This window comes from Bos taurus, chromosome 1, assembly GCF_002263795.3.
Source record: "Bos taurus isolate L1 Dominette 01449 registration number 42190680 breed Hereford chromosome 1, ARS-UCD2.0, whole genome shotgun sequence".
In the NCBI taxonomy this organism is placed as follows: Eukaryota; Metazoa; Chordata; class Mammalia; order Artiodactyla; family Bovidae; genus Bos; species Bos taurus.
The window spans coordinates 70,936,189-70,959,968 of NC_037328.1; the positions used below are offsets into that span (position 1 = coordinate 70,936,189).

A 23,780-nucleotide genomic window follows, 5' to 3' on the forward strand; every position below is an offset into this window, starting at 1 on the left:
GCTGCTCACTCCTCACTCTAGATTCAAAACCAATCTTCTCAAAAAAGTGGTTTATACTTCTATTCATTGTTTCATCTCCCATTCCTTTCCACTTACTAGACTAGGAGACTTTCTAGGTATTAACACCAGAGGCTAGAGCCTGCCTGCATTCGTCATAGTCTTTAAGAGTCTAATTATTTTCAGCCACAGCAATGGCCAGGTATAAACACTTGACCCAAGGAGGATTCATTCATAGGCTAATCTAAACAAGTCAGATTCATTCTCTTTTCCAGGAGTTGAAAAACACAAAAGAAAGGCTTATCAGCTATGGACTCTAGAGGAAAAGCTCTCAAAGCTCTCTATTACGGATTACGTACAAGCTGTTTTCCAAACAGTCATCAGAATACAGAGAGAAGAATGGTATGAAGCAGAGAATCACAAGGGGGACACTCAACAGGCCCCACAAGAGAAACACATAGAAAACAGTCATGTTTCTTAACTACTTTGCAATTCCAGCTACTAGGAAATCCAGGAGGCCCCACTATAGTCTTTAACTAAACCTCACTCCTTTTCCAGGCAATAATTTCAGTTGGGTTTCTACTGCAAGCAGCTATGGAACAGAGAAGCCTTGACTAGAACAGACTATGCAAGTTGCCCAAGATAAGGTGGGAAGGAAATAAAGCAGTGAGAATTAAAGATTCACCACAGTGAAGTTTCCAGTTAGAGGTCATACCTAACTAACACCCATATCAAAGAATCATCAAGCTAATTACACCAATTAGTTTTTCTGCTTCAAGCAAACTAAATATACTTACTAGTAGTTTAGCTTGCTCTGGAAGAGTGATTTGTTCCCTTTTTCCATCTGGATACCGCAACATCAGCTGTGCTTTTGGTCCTAAAGAAAAGGTTAAAAAAATATATATAGCTATATGACAGAACACTAATTTAAACAAGTAATTCTCTTCAGTAATATTAAAATTTTAAGTAAAGGAAGTTTAAAATGTGACCCACCATTTACATCAATGCCCTCCACTATTCCATCTGATTTTTCAGGTGACATCTCCAATATTTCTGAATCCATGACTGGCAATCCTTGGTGGTTTGTGGCTGTTCCAGGCTCAGTTCTGGCAGGGGGCTCAGTCATTGATCTTCTGTTCTCCTCTTTTCTATGCCCCAAATCTTTGTGGGGAGACTTTCTAGACTTGGCAAGATTCTCTATCTCCTCCTCTTCATCAGAGCCACAAACAGATATGAACTCCTCACTGCCAGAAAAAAGTTCAGATTCAGATTCTTCATCTGAGCGACTATCCTGTTTTGTCTGTGTGGAATCAAAATGTGTCTCTTGTAAGGAGGCTCTGATGGCAGCTTCTAGCTGACTGTCTTCACTTGCATCTATAAGGCTCTCCTGCAAGATGCAGTCATACAACATGGGTAGAAAGAAAAAGAAAACAGTTAAACCAAAAAAATAATCAAGTCAAATAGGGCATGGGAAATCAAACAGTCAGCTTGCCATTATTATTGTCTGCTGGATGTATCTCTTCTTCTAAATTTTAAGCTATTTGAGGGCAACAACTTTGTCTTAAACAGTCAAGTTGGAATGGCATTTTAAACACAAAAATAAAAACTGTCACACTATCTGGCACTATGATTACAAGCACAGGACTTGGCAGGATGCGGGGTGGGGGAAATCAAAAACAATTTATTCCTTGCCCAGAACAAGACATGAATTAAGGTTTTAAATATAAAAGTCAAAACATTAGTCTTTAACATGACTAAGCACAAAGAAAGATGTCTATCTTGCTCACTAACCAGCACAGCTTTGGCACACAGAAGGCTATCAGTAAATAAATAACTGAGTAATGATCATTTTACAAAAAAATCTAACAGATCTTTAACATTCAAAACAAAACAAAACACTGTATAAAAAATATGAAAAAATAAGTACATTTTTTCAAACTTAATTTCAATGAAGGTTCTCATTGTGACCACGAAAAGCAACTTCCAATAGTTCTCCCCATGGAAAAGTCCTACTGTCACAGATTTCACTAAACTTGTTGAGTCACAAAATAGGCATTACTAGAGTGAATCCAAACTATACAAAAAGACTTTTTATGATAGTCAAAAGCTGAACACTGGATATTTTATGATATAAAGGAACTACAGCTAATTTTTTGCAGGTGTTTTAGGGATACTGTGATTATTTCTAAAAATAAAAAATCTCTTATCTTTTAAAGATACATGCCAAAGAATAAATAAATAAAACAATGAATTCTGAGATTTGCTTCAAAATAATTTGCTTCAAAGGACAGGGTATAGCTGAAACAAGACTCACCACAAGTTGTTAATGACTGAAATTAGTTAATGGACACATAGAGGCTCAATAAACTCCTTCTATTCTAAAATTTTCCACAATAAAAAGTTCAGGTTGTTAACAAAAAACTAAAGGAGCTTCAATTTGGCTTACCCTATCTGCCAATAACATAAAAAAAATTTTTTTTTTTTTTTTAAATTTTAAGGCAACTTAAGACTAATTTAGCACCAAAAATATATATATATAAATTGGACTTCCCTGGTGGCTTAGAGGGTAAAGCATCTGCCTGCAATGCAGGAGACCTGGGTTCGATCCCTGGGTCGGGAAGATCCCCTGGAGAAGGAAATGGCAACCCACTCCTGTATTCTTGCCTGGAAAATCCCATGGACAGAGCCAAATTTTAAGGTAACTTAAGGCTAATTGAGCACCAAATATACATGTAAATAAATAAAAAAGGCAAGTAGATGTACCCATGTGACCATCAATGGCTTAAGTGAACTGTAGCTTTATAATAATGATATTACACAGCATGCAGCTTGATTTTAAAGACTCCCACCATAGTAGATACTGCTGGCTTCCTATCCAACATTCATTCTCCTCTGATTCCTTACTTACTAGATCTGACTTCTATTTAACTTTGTACTTGAGGCAGATAATATGGTTTTCTTTTTTAGTGAATTCCATTGGTTGGTTGTCTAACATTAAACCAACCTTGAATTCCTGAGCTAAAACCCATTTGGTCAGGATACACTGCTTTTTTATAAACTGTTGAGTCTGATTTATGAAAATTTTGTCAAGAATTTTTTATCTCTGTTAATGAGGGTTATTGGTTTAATTTCTTTGTCTTTTGTTTTCCTTGTAAAACAAAGCTCAGTTTTTGGTTTTGGTTTTGATAGCAAGTTAATGCTGGCCTCACAATGAACTAGGCAGTATTTCTTCCCCTTTGGTTTCTTGGAAGAGTTTGTGTAGAATTAGCATTATTTCTTCCTTAAAAATTAAAGACATTTACCAGGGAAGCCACCTGGGCACAGTTTTCTTTGTGGGAAGTTTTAAACTACAAATTCAATTTAATTAACAGATATATTAATAGGACTATTCGGGTATCTGTTTTTCCTTTAATGAGCTTTAGTAGGTTATGTCTTTCTAGGAATTTGTCCTTTTTACCTAAAGGGTCAAGTATTTGACATAAAGTTATTCACTGTATTACTTATTATTTCTTCAATAACTGTAATATCTATATGATGGCTCCTCTCCCAATCCTGTAATTGGTAATTTGTGGCTTTTTTCCCCTCACCATCTGACTAGAGGCTTACCAATTTTATTGACTTTCTAAAAAACAAGCTTCTGGTTTCATTTACTTTTTTCTTTTGTTTTCTAAGTTACTGGTTGATCTTTGTTCTTTCCCCTTTTCTTTCTGCGTAGTTTGGGTTTGATTTAATTTTTTTCTGTGTGGGTCCTTTTTCATTTCATTTAAGATGGAAAATTAAGTCATTAATTTGAGGCTTTCTTTTTTAATACAGGCATTTAGTTATTTACTTTCTCTGTAAGTGATGCTTTAGTTCCATTCCACAATTTTTTTTAGCTGTAAGATAAACTGGTAAATAGAATTTTTTAGTGGGGCATGCTTCCTTTTATAGGCACAATTAGGATCTTTGCTTCCTTATTAAAAGGTACCTCAATTCTGTTTGTACAAGCAACTGTGTCCAGCTAAAATAAGCAGAAATCTTCATCTGTGGCTCTTTATCTTTGTAATAAAGATATCACCTCTTTTCTCCTTCTCCATTAGACTGTGATATTGGGAGCACAGCATCTATACCATAACCATGAGGACAAAAGCCAAGACTAAGGATGGAAGTGGGGGGAAAAAAAGAGAAGGAGCCTGGTTCCTTGATGACATCCACAGCAGTCAAGTCCTAGATTGCTTCCCTCTGAACTTATTGAGAAAAGATGTCTTCCTTGTTTAAGCTATTTTATGTTGCAGTTTCTCTTGTACAGAGTTGATCAGAATTTGTTAAGTCAGAGAATTATTTAGTTCCTAAGTGGGGTCTGAGGTACTACTCACCCAAATAAGCCCTATGTAATTATCCAATTTTATGGCCCCACTCTTTTCCCTACCAAGTTCCTTAACTTTTATAAGACATCTGGTGAAATATTAAACCAAATTTATGTTGTAATTCAGCAACTTGAAAGCTCAGGCTCCGGATTTTGACAATTTCAGCCTATGATTGCAAAAGATGAGAAAACCCTCTCAGGGAAATCATAGAAACTTCCTGGATTTTTTAATGTCTTAAAAAAGAATTCTACTTAAGTAAAATTCATGAGTAATGGAGGAGGAAAAATGAATTGTATTCAAACCCTTGGCAAGTACTCACAGCCTCTCCTTAAATGTGCACTTTATTTTCGGTAGTAATTTAAGGAACTGTTTCATTACTGCATGGTACTAGACTACTAAAGTCAGATCCTCTATAATTAATTCCATCCTCACTGCCATCAAACCCAAATAGTTCCCATAATCAATGAGAGATTCCCACAACTTTGAAGGTCTCTTACTTAAAACTAATTTTGCTATCAATTATCAAGTAGGTCGGCCTAGTAATAGCATATTATAGAATTAAATATAGAAATAATCTTTAGGTGAGCCTGAGAGCTAGGGCCTAAAGCTATGTAATCAGAAATAATGCCCAACTACACCATGAGAGATGTTCTAGCAAAAATATCATTTCTGCTGCTGCTTAGACCTGGATTCCAAAAGTCCAAACAGTACTGCCTCTCAAAAAGTGGGTTTCTCTGTTACTGGGCTCACAGGTAACATTCACATTGTCCAGTTCTAAATCCAGGCCTTAGGTCCCATGCCTGACCCTGGCAACAAGTGAGACTGGAAATATGAATCTTGCAGTTTCACTGAGAAGAAAGAACCCTTATGTGGGAAACTATCAAAACGTAAGATGTTTTATAGCCACGTATTTTAACTGTCTGCCACTTACATTATTATCTTTACCATCTTAACCTCAAACATTTTACACAAGGCACTTTTATACAATTATATTTAATTGCCCATCACCACTTCTCAGTCATACTTACTGAACGGGCACATTTTTTGGGGGGACTGCTAGAAAGTCCATCCAATTGCCCATGTTCACCCAGAAATCCTGTTACTTGGTCCAAGAAAGAAGATACATCTAACTGGTGCCACTCTACAAGCTTCTGACCTAAAGATTAAAAACCAGGATATAGAAATATAATAAAAGCAACGTTCTTTCTGAATTCTCACTAAGTATTTCTTTCAGCATACCACAATTAAAATTTACTGGGAACATACACCCACCCATCACCACTTAAGTTACAGTGTCTTCATAACCTAGAAGATACATTAATTATAATGAACCTAAGAAATTCCCAGCCTTCATGATAGAACAACTACGCTATCTGCTGGTATCATTTATTGCTATTTAGGAAGAAGAGATTCAGACAAACCAATACATATACAAAACTCAATCAGTTAATAATGAAACTAGCTCTACCCTCTGCTTCTCTGGTGGGATTACAATGAGTATCGGAATAATCTTAAATAAATGACCTAAGGGGATCCTTAAAAATGGTAAGATAAACTGTTATTCTTTGAAAGAACAGAACTGCAAATTTAAAATACTACCATCTCCCAAAGTTGTTTCCTAACAAACTCCCTAAATACACACATCAGTAGATTTTTAAGTAATTCTGAGGCACATGAACAAGAACCTTTCATATATATTACTACAGACAATCTTGAAACTGGATCCAAGATAAAATTGAAGATTATTTAGGTAATTGAAAGATACACAATAAGTTAAAGGCCGTGAGCTGAAATACACCTTACCTGTCCGTGGATCCAAGATGGAAACATAGGGGAAATCCCCTAGCTTATAAAACTGTATGTATCTCTGACCTTCCTCACTGTCGTGATAGACCTGTTAAGTCATTGATACATATTTAAAAAAAAATCAGCCTCTTAAAAAAGTACCTTGTTATATACCAACAGCTATTAATTCTCCAAAAACACCTTTGGCATGTTAGGCTCTCACTGCCTACAGAGAAAATGAAGGTCACCTAATGTGAACTCTTCACTTCCTGTCTTCAGAGTCACTTCTGACTCTTACATAAATACAGCAATCCATCCTTCCTCCTTGACCCAGTTCTTCCTTTTCAAGTCACCTGTCCCTCTATGTCACTTCTGACTCTCAACTACATACATTTTAATAAATCACAATATGTTAAGATTATCAACTCAAGTGCCCAGCATACTGCTAGGCAAACAGATGCTCAATCAATAGTTGTTGAATAAAAGGTTACTGTTCAGAAAAAAACTTACAGAATTCAGGGGTCTGTAAAGAATGACCTGGCAAATTACTAACATTAACAGCGTATTTTAGAGTGGGGAAAAATTAATTCATAAGTTTTTATTTTTTATAATTTTTTTTTTTTTTGCTGCATTGCACAGCATGCAGGATCTTAGTTCCCTGACCAGAGATTGAACCCGTGTCCCCAGTGGAAGTCTCAGAGTCCTAACCACTGGACTATGGGAGTTTTTCCCTATAATTTTCCATAATATAAAAAACTGGAGCAAGATCACCTACTGTTAGCATGGTAATTTATATAAAAAGAAACCAGAGCCAGAAAGACTAAGTGACAAATTTAAGGGCATACAGTTAAAGATTACCAAACTCAGGCTAAAATCAACATATTAAACAAAGGTTTCTCAATTCCTTCAAATCTTCTACATCTGCACTACCAATTATAGTAGCCCCCAGAATATGTGCTACTGAAACATTTGAAATGTGACTAATCCTAACTGCTATACTATAAATGTAAAATACATACCAGATCCTGAAAGCTTAACACTCCCCCCCCCCAAAAAACAAACCCCACAACCCAAATGCCTCTATCAATATTTTAACATTAGTTTTATATTACAGATACTGATTTTTAAAATATATTAAAATCAATCACCTGTTTCTTTCGACTTTTAAAAATGTGGCTACAATAAAATTTTAATCATATTACATTTCTGTTAAACAGTATAGCTATACACTCTTTTCAAGATGCTTAAAAAATGATGTTAAAATTCTTCTCAAGTATGTGTACTATATGGTTATATGGCTTGGTTCTTTTTTTTTTTTTTGGCTTGGTTCTGTTTTTCCCTCCTTCTCTTCACTGATGCTCTAATTTTCTTTTGTCTTTACTATCTTAGCCATTATGGGTAGCTCTATGTTTTCATATGTAATAATTTAATTCAGCTATTTTTTTTCAGCTTATAACCTACTTCCTCCTTCTAGAAACCACATACTACCAAAGTAAAATGCTATAAAATGTCTGATTAACTCTCCCACCTGCCAGAAAATGAAATGTTCCCGGATAATATTCTTCACAGCTTCATTGCTCCATACGTCACGGTTGAGGCACTGGCATGCAAAGTCTTGTACATTTTGAATGTTTATCATCAGCCACTTGTTTTGCATCTGGCCACACTCTTTGGCCTATAAGAATAAAGTTACATAACAATTATTAGAAACAGTTCCTACTTGGTAACAGGTGTGTTTCAGAATTCAGAAGTTATCTTCTTTCCATATAAATACTAAGTTTTTCCCCTCAAGTATGACACCTAGAGTTTTCTGTGTATAAACTGCTTATATATACATGTATATAGATATGTGTAATTAGAGAGTCCATTTGCAAGCATTTTTCAAATTTAAATGAATTGTTTTCCTTTTATCCATTGTTATTTATTAGAGTGGCTGGATTTTTATTGCACTGGTAAACATGTAAACCTCTTTACCTGAAAAAGATTCCATAAACAAGGGCACAATTCTATTGTGCTTTCTCTACTAATCCCTATCCAAAAATATACCTCTTCTTTTTAATAACTGTAACCAGTATGTGTGTATTAGTTTGTTATTTTTTCAACATCATTTTACACACATTTCCAAATATCGTATTCATCTCAATTATTAGGCACATGGCATTTTATAGATTCACTCTATAAATCACTAGAAGCTGCTGAGGATTTTTTCTCTCAGGGTTCTTTTCCTAGGCGTGTATTTAAAAACCGAAACTACAGATGAAACGATGTTTCAGAATGATCTCCAAAAGACTCCCCAATTTACAGCACAAGTATCAATTATGAGTGTGTACTTTTTTCCCCCCTTACATTGCCTTATCACAACAATGATCTAAGAAATATTACTGAACTGGAAAAGCATGGCAGAAAAGCAAATGAGCAAAAGCTACCTCAAATCCTCTTATAGAAACAATGAAATGGAAGTCACAGCTTTTAAATCATTTTGTCCTGGAACAATATATTTTTTCCCAAATAAGCGTGACATGGGAAAATCTTAAGAATCAGCTAAAACTCAGATTAATAGTAACTGAAGAACATATATCATTTCGGAGGTATTGGAAAATGTAAGACTATCTTCTGTTTAATAAGCAGGTTTACACAATCTTAAAAAAATGTTATTCTACTTTTCTATACAAATCTTCCAGAGAAAATAATTTTATAATATTTGTTACTGATTCCAAAGGTGAAAATCCAAGTTCTAAAAGGAAGTAGCCTTATAATGAGCCAGAAAGCTACAATTAACTGGTCAAAAGCTTATTTTTAAGTATACAAAATCTAGTAACTCCTTGCTTCTAGGAAGTAACAGTATTCCACTTAATCCCTTGCCTATAGCAAGCATGTGGATTTAAAAAATGGGTGATAAGTGAGTAATTATACTGCTTTAACTGAAGAAAAGTATTTGAGAAAAAAGAAAATACATTTTAGAGGGACAGACTAAATAGTACACATCCCTATAAGGTAAATTTACTACGTCTGCCTTAACTGCAACACTGACCAAAAAACCCCCAAAAAACAAAACAAAACAAAAAACCCATGAAAAATTTTAAAAATGCAGAGTTCAAAAACAATAAGAGCTATCTGCTATTGTTTTTAAAAATTCATCTATTCACAGTCATGCTTTCATTCATTCAGATTCATATTTGAGTATCTACCATGTTTCAGGTACAGCTATAGATGCTGGAGTTATAGCAGTTACCAAACCAAAAAATCCCTTCCTGCACAAAGCTTACAATGGGAGAAGAGTTATACAAGCAAAAGAAACTGAAAGATGTTAGGAAATTACTTTTAATGCAAATCAAAAATCAAAACTACAATGAGGTGTCACCTCACACCAGTCAGAATGGCCATCAATAAATAAATCTACAAAAAACAAATGCCGGAGAGGGTGTATAAAAAAGGGAACCCTCCTACACTGTTGGTAAAGTACGTAAAGAGGATACAGAGGAAAAATTAATCTATTTCAACAAATATATATGCATAAAGTTGAAAAGGAAATATACTAAAATATGCACTGTACTTTCTTATGGAAATGGAAACTATTATTTTTCCTTGTTGCTTTTTTTTGGCTGTGCCTCACAGCATATGGGATCTTAGTTCTCCAAGCAGGGATCAAACCCACACCTACACTGGCAGTGCAGTCTTAACCACTGGACCACCAGGGAAGTCCCTCCTTGTTGGTTTTTAATTTTTCTCTAATTTTCGCCTAATTTGAATAAAAACATAAGCTATGTATAAAGTTTATTTAGAAAAACTTTATCTTATGTATTTTGTTACTGAGTCAGTTCTTTACATTTTAATTAAAATATTTTTATTTGCATTTATAGCAAGTACTTTGGAAATTAAAGTACTCTTGGTTTTTCTAAGAGTAGAAGAAACTTATTTCTACTTCTACTTACTTTACATCAGTAAAGTCCAACTGAATGGCAATTTTACAAATAAACATGCATTTGTTATGAAAATAAGAAATATTTTATGGAAATTGTTCTGATTCTTTCTGTACAATATACTCTAGATTATACCACTAGATAATTTATGGAGGGCAGTTGTGTGCCAGATACCCTTCTATGCACCATGGACACAGAACAGTAAATAAAACAAAATCCCTGTATTCATGCTAATGGGGAAAGAAGAAACTTACATGCTAAGAGGGAAAGAGGAAAACAAGAAATATTTCCTTGCCGAGGTCAGATAACTTACCCTAAGTGCCTTGTTCACTCAGCTCCAGCTACACAAATTTCCTTGGCTGTACCAAAAATATGCCTGAACTCTTTCCAACACTAGTATCTTTACACTTAACTGTTTTTCTACTCTTTCCTAAGATCCTTCTATGGTTTACATTCCCTCACTTTGTCCCCAAACAAGAGTCCTCTCTCTCTTTCCCTTACTCTATTTTATACTTTCTCCTAGCAACTACTGTAACCTGAAATTTCTGTGTGTCAAACATTCATAAAACATAAGTATATATACTAAATATGTTATATAGATATTGTTTTTGGTTTTTGTTTAGTCTGTTTCTCCCTCTATAAATTTTTTGATGTCAAAGGACTTAGTATAATTTGTTTACCACTACCTTCCTATGGCAGAAACTGCTTACAGATAACAAATACCCATTTTTCCCTTCACCATAGTAACAGAATCTCCAACTTTCAGCTAAGCATCTGGATACTTATTTCCTAGTATCCTTTGCAACTAGGTGTAGCCACATTGCTAAGTTCTGATTGATGGAATGTGAGAAGTGATGTGTGTGACTTCTAAGTTGTTCCTTTAAATGGAAAAGGTGTACCCTTCTCAGTCACTTCCCTCCTGCATGCTAACTGAAAAGCAAACATGGTGGCTAGCCACCTTGAATCATGCAGACAAGGGCAAGCAAGGCCTAAGGAACAGCAGAACAGGACAGGAAAAGCTGCATTCCTGATAACTTCATAGGGCAGAACCATCCTAAAAGCATGGACCTCTATCTTCTTTAAGCTATTGTTTCTTTCCTGGTCTCTCACATGGAGTTAAATCTTTATTCCAATAAATATAATCGCCATCCCCTAGAACAAGGCCTTACAATAGGAGGCCTTGTTAAATACTGAATGAACTTCACAGGCATGAGCCAGAACCCTTGATTATGGTCTACCTGTAGTTACACTAAGAAACAACAAAGTCTAGTTTCTAAACTTGTAAAACTGTAGCTCAGATCTACATCTAATCCAAACCTATGGGTCCTGCCTGAGCAACCAAAGAAAGTGAAAGTCGATCAGTCGTGTCTGAATCTTTGCGACCTCATTATTCCTTTAATTTTTAACATTCATCTCTCTTAAGTTTCAGCAAATAATTTTGCATATTGCTTCCCTAATTTTTATAAAACTAATGCATATATCATTAATCATAATGAAATGCCTATTTTTTCTGGAAATATTTATATCATTTAAAGAGTTGTAAATGATAAAGTTGAGTATTATCAGTGAAAAAATACAGTTGAAAACAACATAGGTCACAAAATACAAAGAATAAAAGGTGATACAACAAATTGAAACCAATTCCAGATAACAATATTGAAAGATTCACATCTTCCCTTAATGAACAAGCAGCAGACTAACTGCTTTTTATGAGGCCAAAGTGTCCAAATTAAGTCAAGTTCAGAGTTACTTCACTAAGCCCCTGAGCAACACAGAAGCTAATGAAAATAGAAAGCACATCAAAACAAACTCAGATCCTTTTTCTTTCTTACATATTATGTTATTCTCCGTCAATGGTTATTAGAAAGGATAGGCAGTTGCCATGTTAAAGATCACGAGCGAAAGATGAAATCTGAGGAGACATCTAACCTGACATTTTTGAGCTGATAAATTGACATCAGACTCCCTGAACTTTATTTACACAACAAAAAGAAACACATCTGGTCAAACCTCCATTATTTGGATTTTGTACATGCAGCCAAACACTGTCAGGTTTTACAATTCAGAAAATTAAAGAATGCAGAAAGAAGCAGCTTATAATTAAATTTCTTAACCTAAGTATTTCATTTAGACCCTTATGGCAGAAAGTGAAGAGGAACTAAAAAGCCTCTTGATGAAAGTGAAAGTGGAGAGTGAAAAAGTTGGCTTAAAGCTCAACATTCAGAAAACAAAGATCATGGCATCCAGTCCCATCACTTCATGGGAAATAGATGGGGAAACAGTGTCAGACTTTATTTTTCTGGGCTCCAAAATCACTGCAGATGGTGACTGCAGCCATGAAATTAAAAGACACTTACCCCTTGGAAGGAAAGTTATGACCAATCTAGATAGCATATTCAAGAGCAGAGACATTACTTTGCCAACAAAGGTTCGTCTAGTCAAGGCTATGGTTTTTCCTGTGGTCATGTATGGATGTGAGAGTTGGACTGTGAAGAAGGCTGAGCACCGAAGAATTGATGCTTTTGAACTGTGGTGTTGGAGAAGACTCTTGAGAGTCCCTTGGACTGCAAGGAGATCCAACCAGTCCATCCTAAAGGAGATCAGTCCTGGGATTTCTTTGGAAGGACTGATGCTAAAGCTGCAACTCCAGTACTTTGGCCATGTCATGCGAAGAGTTGACTCATTGGAAAAGACCCTGATGCTGGGAGGGATTGGGGGCAGGAGGAGAAGGGGACGACAGAGGATGAGATGGCTGGATGGCATCACTGACTTGATGGACGTGAGTCTGAATGAACTCCGGGAGTTGGTGATGGACAGGGAGGCCTGGCGTGCTGTGATTCATGGGGTTGCAAAGAGTGGGACACAACTGAGCGACTGATCTGATCTGATCTGAAGTGTTATGTTAAAGGGCAAAATGTTTTTAAAAACACAATCATAATTCACTTCCAAATATGTAGCTACTAATGTCATTTTTGTAGTTAAGTGTTTGCCCTACTTTATCCTAACAGACTTACCTGAAATTTAAGTGATACACAGCTATAGAAATGCTCTACTGATTCAACAGAGAATTAACATGCCAGTCAACACACAAAATCAAGCTGTTTGAACACCAACAGAAGAATATTTAAAATCCCAACTAAACTTATTCATTTAACAAATATCATGTTCCTATTAAACGCTAAAGACTGAATTGAAAGGATTACCAAAATAAAAAGAAACATGGTTCCCCTGCCCTCATTGAGCTTATAATTTAGCAGACAATCAAATAAACCTGCTCCAGAAGGTTTTCCTTTGGTTTCAGCTAAATTAAAACCAAGAACTGAAGAACATATTTTGCAATTAGAAATACTCTTTTCAAACACACTTGGATCCTCATAAAAAATATGAGTAAAAGGTAACTATAAACAATCCACAAATGGCCAAAACACCCAGAGACTATTCCCAGTAGTAGTCAAAGACATATAAACTTTAAATGATAAAAAAAATAATAAATAAAAATGGCAGATTCTAAAATGATGCCACACAATAAGGTGATTTTATTAGGTAATATCATATACTGGTGGTAGAAATATAAATCAACGTAACTTTCTAGATATCTCATTAAGACGCCAATTTCTCTATATGTTGAAAACTTTTTTTTGCTCTTAGAAAAATGCCACTAAAAACTGCAAAAGGATTCACAGGTTGGGTTTAGAATCTCCAACAACTTACTGTTTCAAAACTGCCTTTATGCATCAAATCAATGGGTGGCCGGAACAGATCTGCAAGGGTAGTTAGTTTCTTATCTATCGCTCCTCCATTTCTTAATTCCTGTTCTTGCCGAACTGCAACACAGGAGGATAAGAAAGTTTCAATTAGCCATAAAAGTCATGAAATCTCCCAACTAAAACAATGTATCAATTGCAAGAACTAATGAACAATGTGCTTGATCTCAAATGCAAAGATCTAAGGCTGACTCTGAAAAATAATACAAAGTGAGTTGGGGAGAAAGTCTTAAGACTTGGTGCTCTCTATCCAAAGGTAGGGATAAAGGCAAAAATTATCTAAGAGTCACTATTCAAAATATTTCCTTCACATACTCAAAATGAACTTAAGCATACAAAAAAATTTTCATCTCCATTTATCTAATTTTGAAAGTCACCTTAATTTATCTAGCTACATTCCAGTTGTTTCAACATTCCCAATCTTGAAAGATTCTGCCGGTGAGAGACAATGACTACCGAGGTCATCTGCTCCTCAAAGCGTACAGGATTCCCTGGATGACTTAAGTCAGTCTGGATTCCACTCTCTCAAGTTACAAGACCTATCTGAGCTTCAACGAACTCATTATAAATCATTACAAAATCATATATGGTCCAAAAGTTCCTCACATATTCTCCAAACATATCTGTCCTTTTCTTTAGGGTTCCATTACTAAATCAGTACTGCTGCTGCTGCATCACTTCAGTCATGTCCGACTCTGTGTGACCCCATAGACAGCAGCCCACCAGGCTCCCCCGTCCCTAGGATTCTCCAGGCAAGAACACTGGAGTGGGTTGCCATTTCCTTCTCCAGTGCATGAAAGTGAAAAGTGAAAGTGAAGTCGCTCAGTCATGTCCAACCCTCATCGACCCCATGGACTGCAGCCTTCCAGGCTTCTCCATCCATGGGATTTTCCAGGCAAGAGTACTGGAGTGGGGTGCCATTGCCTTCTCCGAAATCAGCACTAAATCCACTAAAAGTAGATGGTCAAGATTCTCGTTCTAATTTATCCCACAGAAAGACATAAATTTATTTCAAACAGCTGTAGCCAAAATGTTAATAGTGGCTGCGTGGGGTAATATGGCTTTTTCTTGTATTTTTCAATCCCTGTAATAATCATTTTCATTGCAGTCATTCCTTTAATTGACATATATCAGGTTCCTGAGGAAAATCAGTTTTTATTTTATTATAGTCAGCATTTAAGTGCTCATTCAGAAATGGATTAAGTTCGTAAATAATCAGATTTCTATTATATCCACTTCTCTTATTCTTCTATAATCAAGTAGGTTAGAATTTAGAATAATTCAGCTCAAGGGGGTGGAGAAGGACATGGCAACCCACTTCAGTACTCTTGCCTGGAAAATCCCATGGACGGAGGGGCCTGGTAGGCTACAGTCCATGGGGTTGCGAAGAGTTGGACATGACTGAGCGACTTCACTCTCATTTTTCACTTGCATGCACTGGAGCAGGAAATGGCAACCCACTCCAGTATTCTTGCCTGGAGAATCCCAGGGACAGAGGAGCCTGGTGGGCTGCCGTCTGTGGAATCGCACAGAGTTGGACATGACTGAAGCAACTTAGCAGCAGCAGCAGCAAGGGAGAGTTAATAACAATCACAGACTGAATTCATAATTTACTTTTCAAAATAAGATGAATCCTCAAAGTTATTAGGCCTAATATTAATCATTTTTTTTCTTTTTAAGAAAAAAATTATATAGAACAAACCAGGATCTTGACCTGAAGGGGAGTGTATGGGTGCTTTTCCACCTTGTGGTTTTATCTGCAGGAGACGGGGAGGGAGAAAAAGACAAGAATGGAGGCAGAAGGAAGGAGGAAGAGAAAAGGAGATGATAAACTGATCCATAGATACCTACTAGTTTCAGTTTGAAAATCCCGGAAACCATCAAATATTGAACGTGCAGGCCGTCGTCTTTTAGGAGCTTTAGGAGAAAAAAACAGAATTGACACAAAAGCTTAAACATTAACTTTTTAACAATTCTAAAATGTCTTTATAAGAATTTCTTATTTTAAGACACTAAGATTGATAATAGTGCCCTCTTCCAAAAAATAAAATATTTTTAAAACTTTCAAGTCGTTCATATATAGTTAATGTAACCATTTTCAGACCAACATTTTGTTATATAAAAAAGAAAATTAAGGTCCAGCCAAGACTTGGCCAAACTTATGTAAAAAGACAGGAAGAAGGATTGTGAGGATGATTCCACATGGAGATGAATCTTACACATGCTCCACATACCAAATTCAGGTTATTTTAAAGGATCTGCCTACCCTTTAGTACAATACTTGAGTAAATTTTAAACCATAATATTTAAGAACTACTTCTTAGTAAGTGGCACACATGTAGAATTATAAACATCAAAAAACAATTTTAATTTTAGAGTATAAATTTTTCCTATAATTACAGAGAAATAAACAGAACCAATGTCTTCTGATACTGTTGAATAGGGTCTATAACCCAATCCTTAAGTATTGTACAGATAAAGTTTCAAAAGCAATTATCAAAATGTTATCTTCCTGTATGTTCTGAAACCTAAAAAATTTACCAGGGCTTAAATGGGAAAAGAATCTGAAAAAGGATAGATACATGTATATTATATATAACTGAATCACTTTATTGTACACCTAAAACTAACACACAACTGTAAATCAACTATAATATAAAATTTTTTTTAAATTACTAGGTCTTTATATACATTAAATAAGGACATTTAATGATTCCTTCAATATAGGTGACAGTCATTAAGTTGGCTTATGGCAAGCCCGGCAAGCATGTAACTAGAACAATACTCTGTAAGAAATGATGATTAGATAGTAAAAACAGATAGAAACTATGAAAGTCCCCCAATCCCAAGTTCAAAGCATCCTTCGAAACAGCCTGCATTTTCCATTATATAGAGTAATTCTTTAAGAACTACTGAGTAAAAAGCAAAACAAAAAAATAACAAAAAAATGCAGAACCACATGTTAAAAAATTACTTATTTGTTTAAAGCATTATCTGTTAGTATATCATTTGGAAGATTCCCCTGGAGAAGGGCAAGGCAACCCACTCCAGTATTCTTGCCTGGAGAATCCCATGGACAGAGGAGCCCGGTGGGCTACAGTCCATGGGGTCCCAAAGAGTTGGACATAACTGAAGCGATTTAGCACATGTTATTTACGCACTTATGCATATCAGTATTTACATTGAAGAATCACAATATTATCTCTAGGAAAAGGAATTTGGTAAAAATGAGAGGCTTCTATATTTAAACTTTGCATTGAATTTCAAATTTAACTTGAATTTTACATATAAATTGTTTTATTTTATTGAATAAATTATACAAATTTTAAATTTTATTAAACTTATAAAATTTAAATATTGCATTATTTCTCTATCCCTCCCTTTATACAGAAGAAGCAAGAAATATTCTTTTCAATCTTGGAACTATTTTTATTTAAGAGTTCCTATCTTAAATATATATGTTTCTAGCAGTAATAATTTCTCAATGATTTCTTAAAACTCATTATCAAGTACTATTTAACCATAACAAGCAAGTTTTAACCAATTATTAACCATAACAATGAAAAATTATCTTCGGTTAAGACATAGAACAGCTGCTTAAGAAAGCATATTATTATTGGAGAGGTAGTACATAATATATAAAAGGTAGTTTTTTAATTTTTAAATTACCAATGGCAGGCCAATCAACATTCTACATTCTTTATACACATACATATCCACTCCCCCAACCCTGCCTCCAATTTTAGCACTTCTCAATCTCCTGGAGATTCATCGTAGGTCCTTACTGCTAGCTTTCCAACTACCCTCGTATTTCTTGGACTCATGACCTATTCCCATTTGTTTCCCCCTTATTTATCCTAAGTCGAAGCAAGAACTTCTCCTCAGGCCACTACACCTCTAGCTTCAGGACCATTATTACTCCTGCCTGCCTCTTCATACATGGTTTCCAGACTCTTCCAAACCATATGCTAAAAGTAAACATCAGTCCTCTTTATTCTTACTCTACTACTCACAAAGTAGAGTACTGGTCACTGAGGTCAAAGAAACTAAGCTGCAAAGAGCTAAAAGAGATTCACTCGGAGCTTCACAGTCAGAATAGGGGAGAAACAGAGGGAAAAAAAAATATGAGAAGGGGAGCACTGTTTCACATTTTCACAAATCTCTGTTAATAACTGCTATAAGAGAAGACACCTGAATTTTTAGATCTGCTTCTGCATTCAATCTGCTGCTATTCTTTTAATTCAAGTATATGAAGAAAAATAAAATTTAACTTCACACAGGCATGTAATTGTAAAAGGGAAGAGTATTTTAACAGTTTTAAGGTAATTGTCAACATTTTCCTCAGCTACTACACCAAACTCAATCAGAAGTAATTTCTTAAAGGTTGGTAGCCAACATGGAATCTGAAATATTATCAATGAACTTTTCATACTCTGCTACATTTAAATCTACTGGTCTACGTGTTAGGCAGGCTCTGTGACAGCACCCAATTATCCCTATCTCATGACCTGTGCGTGAACATCTTGAGTATGTGCAAGATCAAACAGAATGAGGCAGAGGTGACAGGATGTCACTTCCAATAATCAGGTTACAAAAAGATGGTGGCTTCCATCCTGAGCTGTCCTCTCTGGCTCTCTCATTTGCTCTGTGGTAAGGAACTGATGATGTCTCCAGTCAACCATCAGCCACATAAGTGAATTTAGACTCTTCCTCTAGTCATGCTTTGGGATGCCTGTAGACCTGGCTGACACCTTGATTATACCCTTGAGAGACCATAAAAGAGGGACCCAACTAAGCCACACCTGGATTCCTAACACATAGAAATGGTGATATAACAGACGTTTGTTGTTTCAGGACGTTAAATTTTGAAACAATTTGTTAAACAGCAGCAGATATCTAATATATATTGCATATACAAATACATATTGATCAGAACAGATATTTCACCCATGTACAATTTTGTAACAGTGTGCTTTGGTGGCTTGAAAATATTTGTTCACTGAGTTATGCAAAACATTCCAAATATTGACCACTTCATCATAAAATATTTTAAAAAATAACTATCTGTTAATGTCACCACTAATCTCATCAGAAGATTATTAGATGTGAAAAGAAGGGAAGTGAAAAGCAAAGGAGAAAAGGAAAGATATACTCATTTGAATGCACAGTTCCAAAGAATAGCAAGGAGAGATAAGCCTTCCTCAGTGATCAATGAAAAGAAATAGAGGAAAACAATAGAATGGGAAAGACTAGAGATCTCTTCAAGAAAATTAGAGATATCAAGGAAACATTTCATGCAAAGATGGGCTCGATAAAGGACAGAAATGGTATGGACCTAACAGAAGCAGAAGAGATTAAGAAGAGATGGCAAGAATACACAGAAGAACTGTACAAAAAAGATCTTCACGACCCAGATAATCACGATGTTGTGATCACTCACCTAGAGCCAGATATCCTGGAATGTAAAATCAAGTGGGCCTTAGGAAGCATCACTACGAACAAAGGCAGTGGAGGTGATGGAATTCCAGTGGAGCTATTTCAAATCCTGAAAGATGATGCTGTCAAAGTGTTGCACTCAATATGCCAGTAAATTAGGAAAACTCAGCAGTGGCCACAGGACTGGAAAAGGTCAGTTTTCATTCCAAACCCAAAGAAAGGCAATGCCAAAGAATGCTCAAACTACCACACAATTGCACTCATCTCACACGCTAGTAAAGTAATGCTCAAAATTCTCCAAGCTAGGCTTGAGCAATACATGAACTGTGAACTTCCAGATGTTCAAGCTGGTTTTAGAAAAGGCAGAGGAACCAGAGATCAAATTGCCAACATCTGCTGGATCATCAAAAAAGCAAGAGAGTTCCAGAAAAACATCTATTTCTCCTTTCTTGACTATGCCAAAACCTTTGACTGTGTGGATCAGAATAAACTGTGGAAAATTCTGAAAGAGATGGGAATACCAGACCATCTGATCTGCCTCTTGAGAAACCTGTATGCAGGTCAGGAAGCAACAGATAAACTGGACATGAAACAACAGACTTGTTCCAAATAGGAAAAGGAGTATGTCAAGGCTGTATATTGTCACCATTTTTATTTAACTGATATGCAGAGTACATCATGAGAAACACTGGGCTGGAGGAAGCACAAGCTGGAATCAAGACTGCCAGGAGAAATATCAATAACCTCAGATATGCAGATGACACCACCCTTATGGCAGAAAGTGAAGAACTAAAGAGCCTCTTGATGAAAGTGAAAGTAGAGAGTGAAAAAGTTGGCTTAAAGCTCAACATTCAGAAAACGAAGATCATGGCATCCGGTCCCATCGCTTCATGGCAAGTGGATGGGCAAACAGTGGAAACAGTGGCTGACTTTATTTTTTTGGGCTCCAAAATCACTGCAGATGGTGATTGCAGCCATGAAATTAAAAGACGCTTACTTCTCGGAAGGAAAGTTACAACCAACCTAGACAGCATATTCAAAAGCAGAGACATTACTTTGCCAACAAAGGTCCGTCTAGTCAAGGCTATGGTTTTTCCAGTGGTCATGTATGGATGTGACAGTTGGACTATAAAGAAAGCTGAGTGCTGAAGAATTGATACTTTTGAACTGTGGTGTTGGAGAAGACTCTTGAGAGTCCCTTGGACTGCAAGGAGATCCAACCAGAACATTCTGAAGGAGATCAGCCCTGGGATTTCTTTGGAAGGAAAGATGTTGAAGCTGAAACTCCAATGGTTTCGCCAACTGATGTGAAGAGCTGACTCATTGGAAAAGACCCTGATGCTGGGGAAAATTGAGGACAGGAGGAGAAGGGGACGACAGAAGAAAAGATGATTGGATGGCATCACCGACTCAATGGACATGGGTTTGGGTGGACTCCGGGAGTTGGTGATGGACAGGGAGGCCTGGTGTGCTGCGGTTCATGGGGTCACAAAGAGTCGGACATAACTGAGCGACTGAACTTAACTGAATCTCATTAGAAAGCCTTTAAGTACTAGGAAGCTAACAAGATCACAATCATGGACTTAAACTTTCTAAAATTCTAAGTTCTGCATGAAAGCTGTTTTTTCCTCAAATGACTGGCAACAATTAATGTCAATTGTTTGCCTTGAAGCAGTTAACAGGCTTTGTTCACATTCAAGAAAATGTCTGCCAAATGCCTAACTCTAAATAACTACAGTTTGTCAGTAATCTTTCAAGAAAAATAGCGTTCCATAAAAAAAGCAGCTAGTTTAGGTTTCAACTCAAACACGAATACAAGCGTTTTTCTTTAAAGTAACCAGAGCACTTCAGTATACAGAAGTGCTTTATGTACACATCCTATTTCATCAAAAAGAATAGTTTAAAAATATGGGTCAAGATCAAATGAAATTAATTTTTATTGCTTTGCCAAGAATGTTAATAAGTAAAATTGGCTTTAAAAAAAAAAAAAAAACCCTGCAAGTATGTATTAGTGAAGAATTCAACAAGTAGCAGCAGTCTGGTGCTACTGTCCTGATTTAATTAAGATGGCAGTAGTTTGACCAATCATTGCTTCTCAACTATCAGCCCAAATGTCAACACTGTGAAAAAGGCAAATAACTTGTTAGTATTATTATGAAAATGGTTCTGTTCTTACAGACCCACTGAAAGGGTATCAGGGACTCTCAGACCACACTTTGAGAAACACACTTTAAATCGATACTACTCCTAAGAAGAAAACAGTTCTCCAAAAACCTTTTCAAAGTTATTATAAGGTCTACTAATGAAAGTTAAGACTGACTTCCTAATTGTATAAAGTCATTCTTATCCCCCACCCTCATCAAACCAGAGGTAAAAGAAAGTCATGTTTCAAATAGAAACTCTCTTGCTTCAAACAGTAAAACAGCATAGAACCCATTTGCTGTAGTCTTCCCCACACAAAGATCCTGCCTTTATTCCTTGCAATAAAGGAAAGAGAAAGCTTCCAAGGGCATTATTCCTGAGCTCTATTACATTTATATGTAAAAAAAAAAAAAAAAGCAGAAAGCACATATTATTCTTCAATATTCAGACCTTATAGTGCTCTTTCTCCCATCTTTATTTCTGAATCTTCTTCTCATCACTATTTCTGATGCTGGAGAGTACATTCTTTATTTCTTTCTACAGTAAACTCCAAAGCTGCCAGGTTAAAGATCAATCTTAAAACTCCCAACTAACTGGATTTTTCAAATCAAAAGACATGGTTTATATAATTTTCTTCATCTTTTTCTTACAACTTATTTCTTCTTTTAGCCTGCCTACCGACTTCTTATAGACCTATTTTTTGGCATCACTATTCTCAATATACACAATACATATTTCTATGACGCTGTCTACCCAACCGAATCACAACTTCTTCTTCTGGGTTTTGGGTTTCTTTTTAAGTTTTTTTGGCCACACTACATAGCAGGCAAAATTTTAGTTTCTCCATCAGGGATGGAACCTGTGCCTCTAACAGTGGCAAGTGCAGAATCTTAACCACTAGACTGGCAGGGAAGTTCCTTATCTTCTGTAGTTTTAATATACTTCTTAAGGCCTAAAATATCTGGCTCACAAAAGGTAAGTGCTTGTTAAAATAAAATTATACGCAATGTTGAGCATCTTTTCATGTGTTTGTTGGCCATCTGTGTGTCTTCTTCGGAGAAATGTCTGTGTAGGTTTTTTGCCCATTTTTGATCGTGTTATTTGTTTTTCTGGTACTGAGCTGCATGTATATTTTGGAGACTAATCCTTTGTCAATTATCTTGTTTGCAATTATTTTCTCTCATTCTAAGGGTTGTCTTTTAATCTTATTTGTTTCCTTTGTTGTGCAAAAGCTTTTAAGTTTAATTAAATCCCCTTTGTATATTTCCATTTTGCTTTTGTTTTTATTTCCATTACTCCAGGAGGTGGCTCAAAGAGGATTTTGCTATGATGTATGTCAAAGACTGTACTGCTGATGTTTTCCTCTAAGAGCTTTATAGTAATGCAAGTCAAAACTATAATGAGGTATCACCTCACACTGGTCAGAATGGTCATCATTAAAAAATCTACAATCAATAAATGCTGGAGAAGATATGAAGAAAAGGGCATCCTCATGCACTGTTGGTGGGAATGTAGATTGATACAGCCACTATGGAGAACAGTACAGATTCCTTAAAAAAACTAGGAGCAGAACTACCATGTGACCCAGCAATCCCACTACTGAATATACACCCTGAGAAAACCATAATTGAAAGAAACACATGTACCCCAATATTCCGAGTGAAGTAAGTCAGAAAGAGAAAGACAGATATTGTATATTAATGCATGCATATGGAATCTAGATGTTACTGATGAACCTATTTGCAGGGCAGCAATGGAGACAAAGACATACAGAACAGACTTGTAGACACAGTAGAAGAGGGCAGGACGAACTGAGAGCAGCATGGAAACATACACATCACCATATGTAAAACAGACAGCCAGTGGGCATGTGCTGTGTGACACAGGGAGCTCAACCCAGTGCTCCGTAACTACCTAGAAGGATGGGATGGGGCGGGAGATAGAGGTTCAAGAGAAAGGAAACATATGTGTACCTGTAGCTGATTCATGATGTATGGCAGAAACCAGTACAATATTGTAGAAACCAGTACAATATTGTAAAGCAATTATCCCCCCAACCCAAATTTTTAAAGAATAACAAAATCTGCCTTCCAACGCAGGGGACAAAGGTTCTGTCCTTAGTCGGGGAACTAAGATCCCACATGCCTTGGGGCAACTAAGACCTGATGCAGCCAAGTAAGTACAATACAATAATACAATAATAATAATACAAAAATACAATAATAATTTTGTGTTAAAAAAACTATAATTTTTCTTTAAATCTGATTAAATGTTCTATTTCCTACTATGCACCCCAGACTGATACCATAATTTTTTGCATGGATTAGAGATTATTTTCTCCTTTTTTCAATACAGGAATGGCACTTCTAGAAATTAAATAAGAGTTTCCT

General features: G+C 36.0%; 1 protein-coding gene across 2 annotated transcripts in view; it reads right to left on the minus strand.

The window, feature by feature from the left end:
- UBXN7 (UBX domain protein 7) overlaps nucleotides 1-23,780 on the minus strand; it is a 60,044-nt gene that overhangs the window by 8,817 nt on the left and 27,447 nt on the right. The window contains exons 4-10 of one of the 2 annotated variants that reach the window (NM_001206764.2): nucleotides 15,664-15,729; nucleotides 13,760-13,872; nucleotides 7,657-7,803; nucleotides 6,147-6,237; nucleotides 5,372-5,499; nucleotides 991-1,384; nucleotides 795-874 (exon numbers count right to left, since the gene is read on the minus strand). In NM_001206764.2, coding sequence (NP_001193693.1) covers nucleotides 795-874; nucleotides 991-1,384; nucleotides 5,372-5,499; nucleotides 6,147-6,237; nucleotides 7,657-7,803; nucleotides 13,760-13,872; nucleotides 15,664-15,729 — 1,019 coding nt within the window. The remainder of the gene's footprint in view (nucleotides 1-794; nucleotides 875-990; nucleotides 1,385-5,371; nucleotides 5,500-6,146; nucleotides 6,238-7,656; nucleotides 7,804-13,759; nucleotides 13,873-15,663; nucleotides 15,730-23,780) is intronic. The other variant, XM_024991209.2, reaches the window with a different exon arrangement.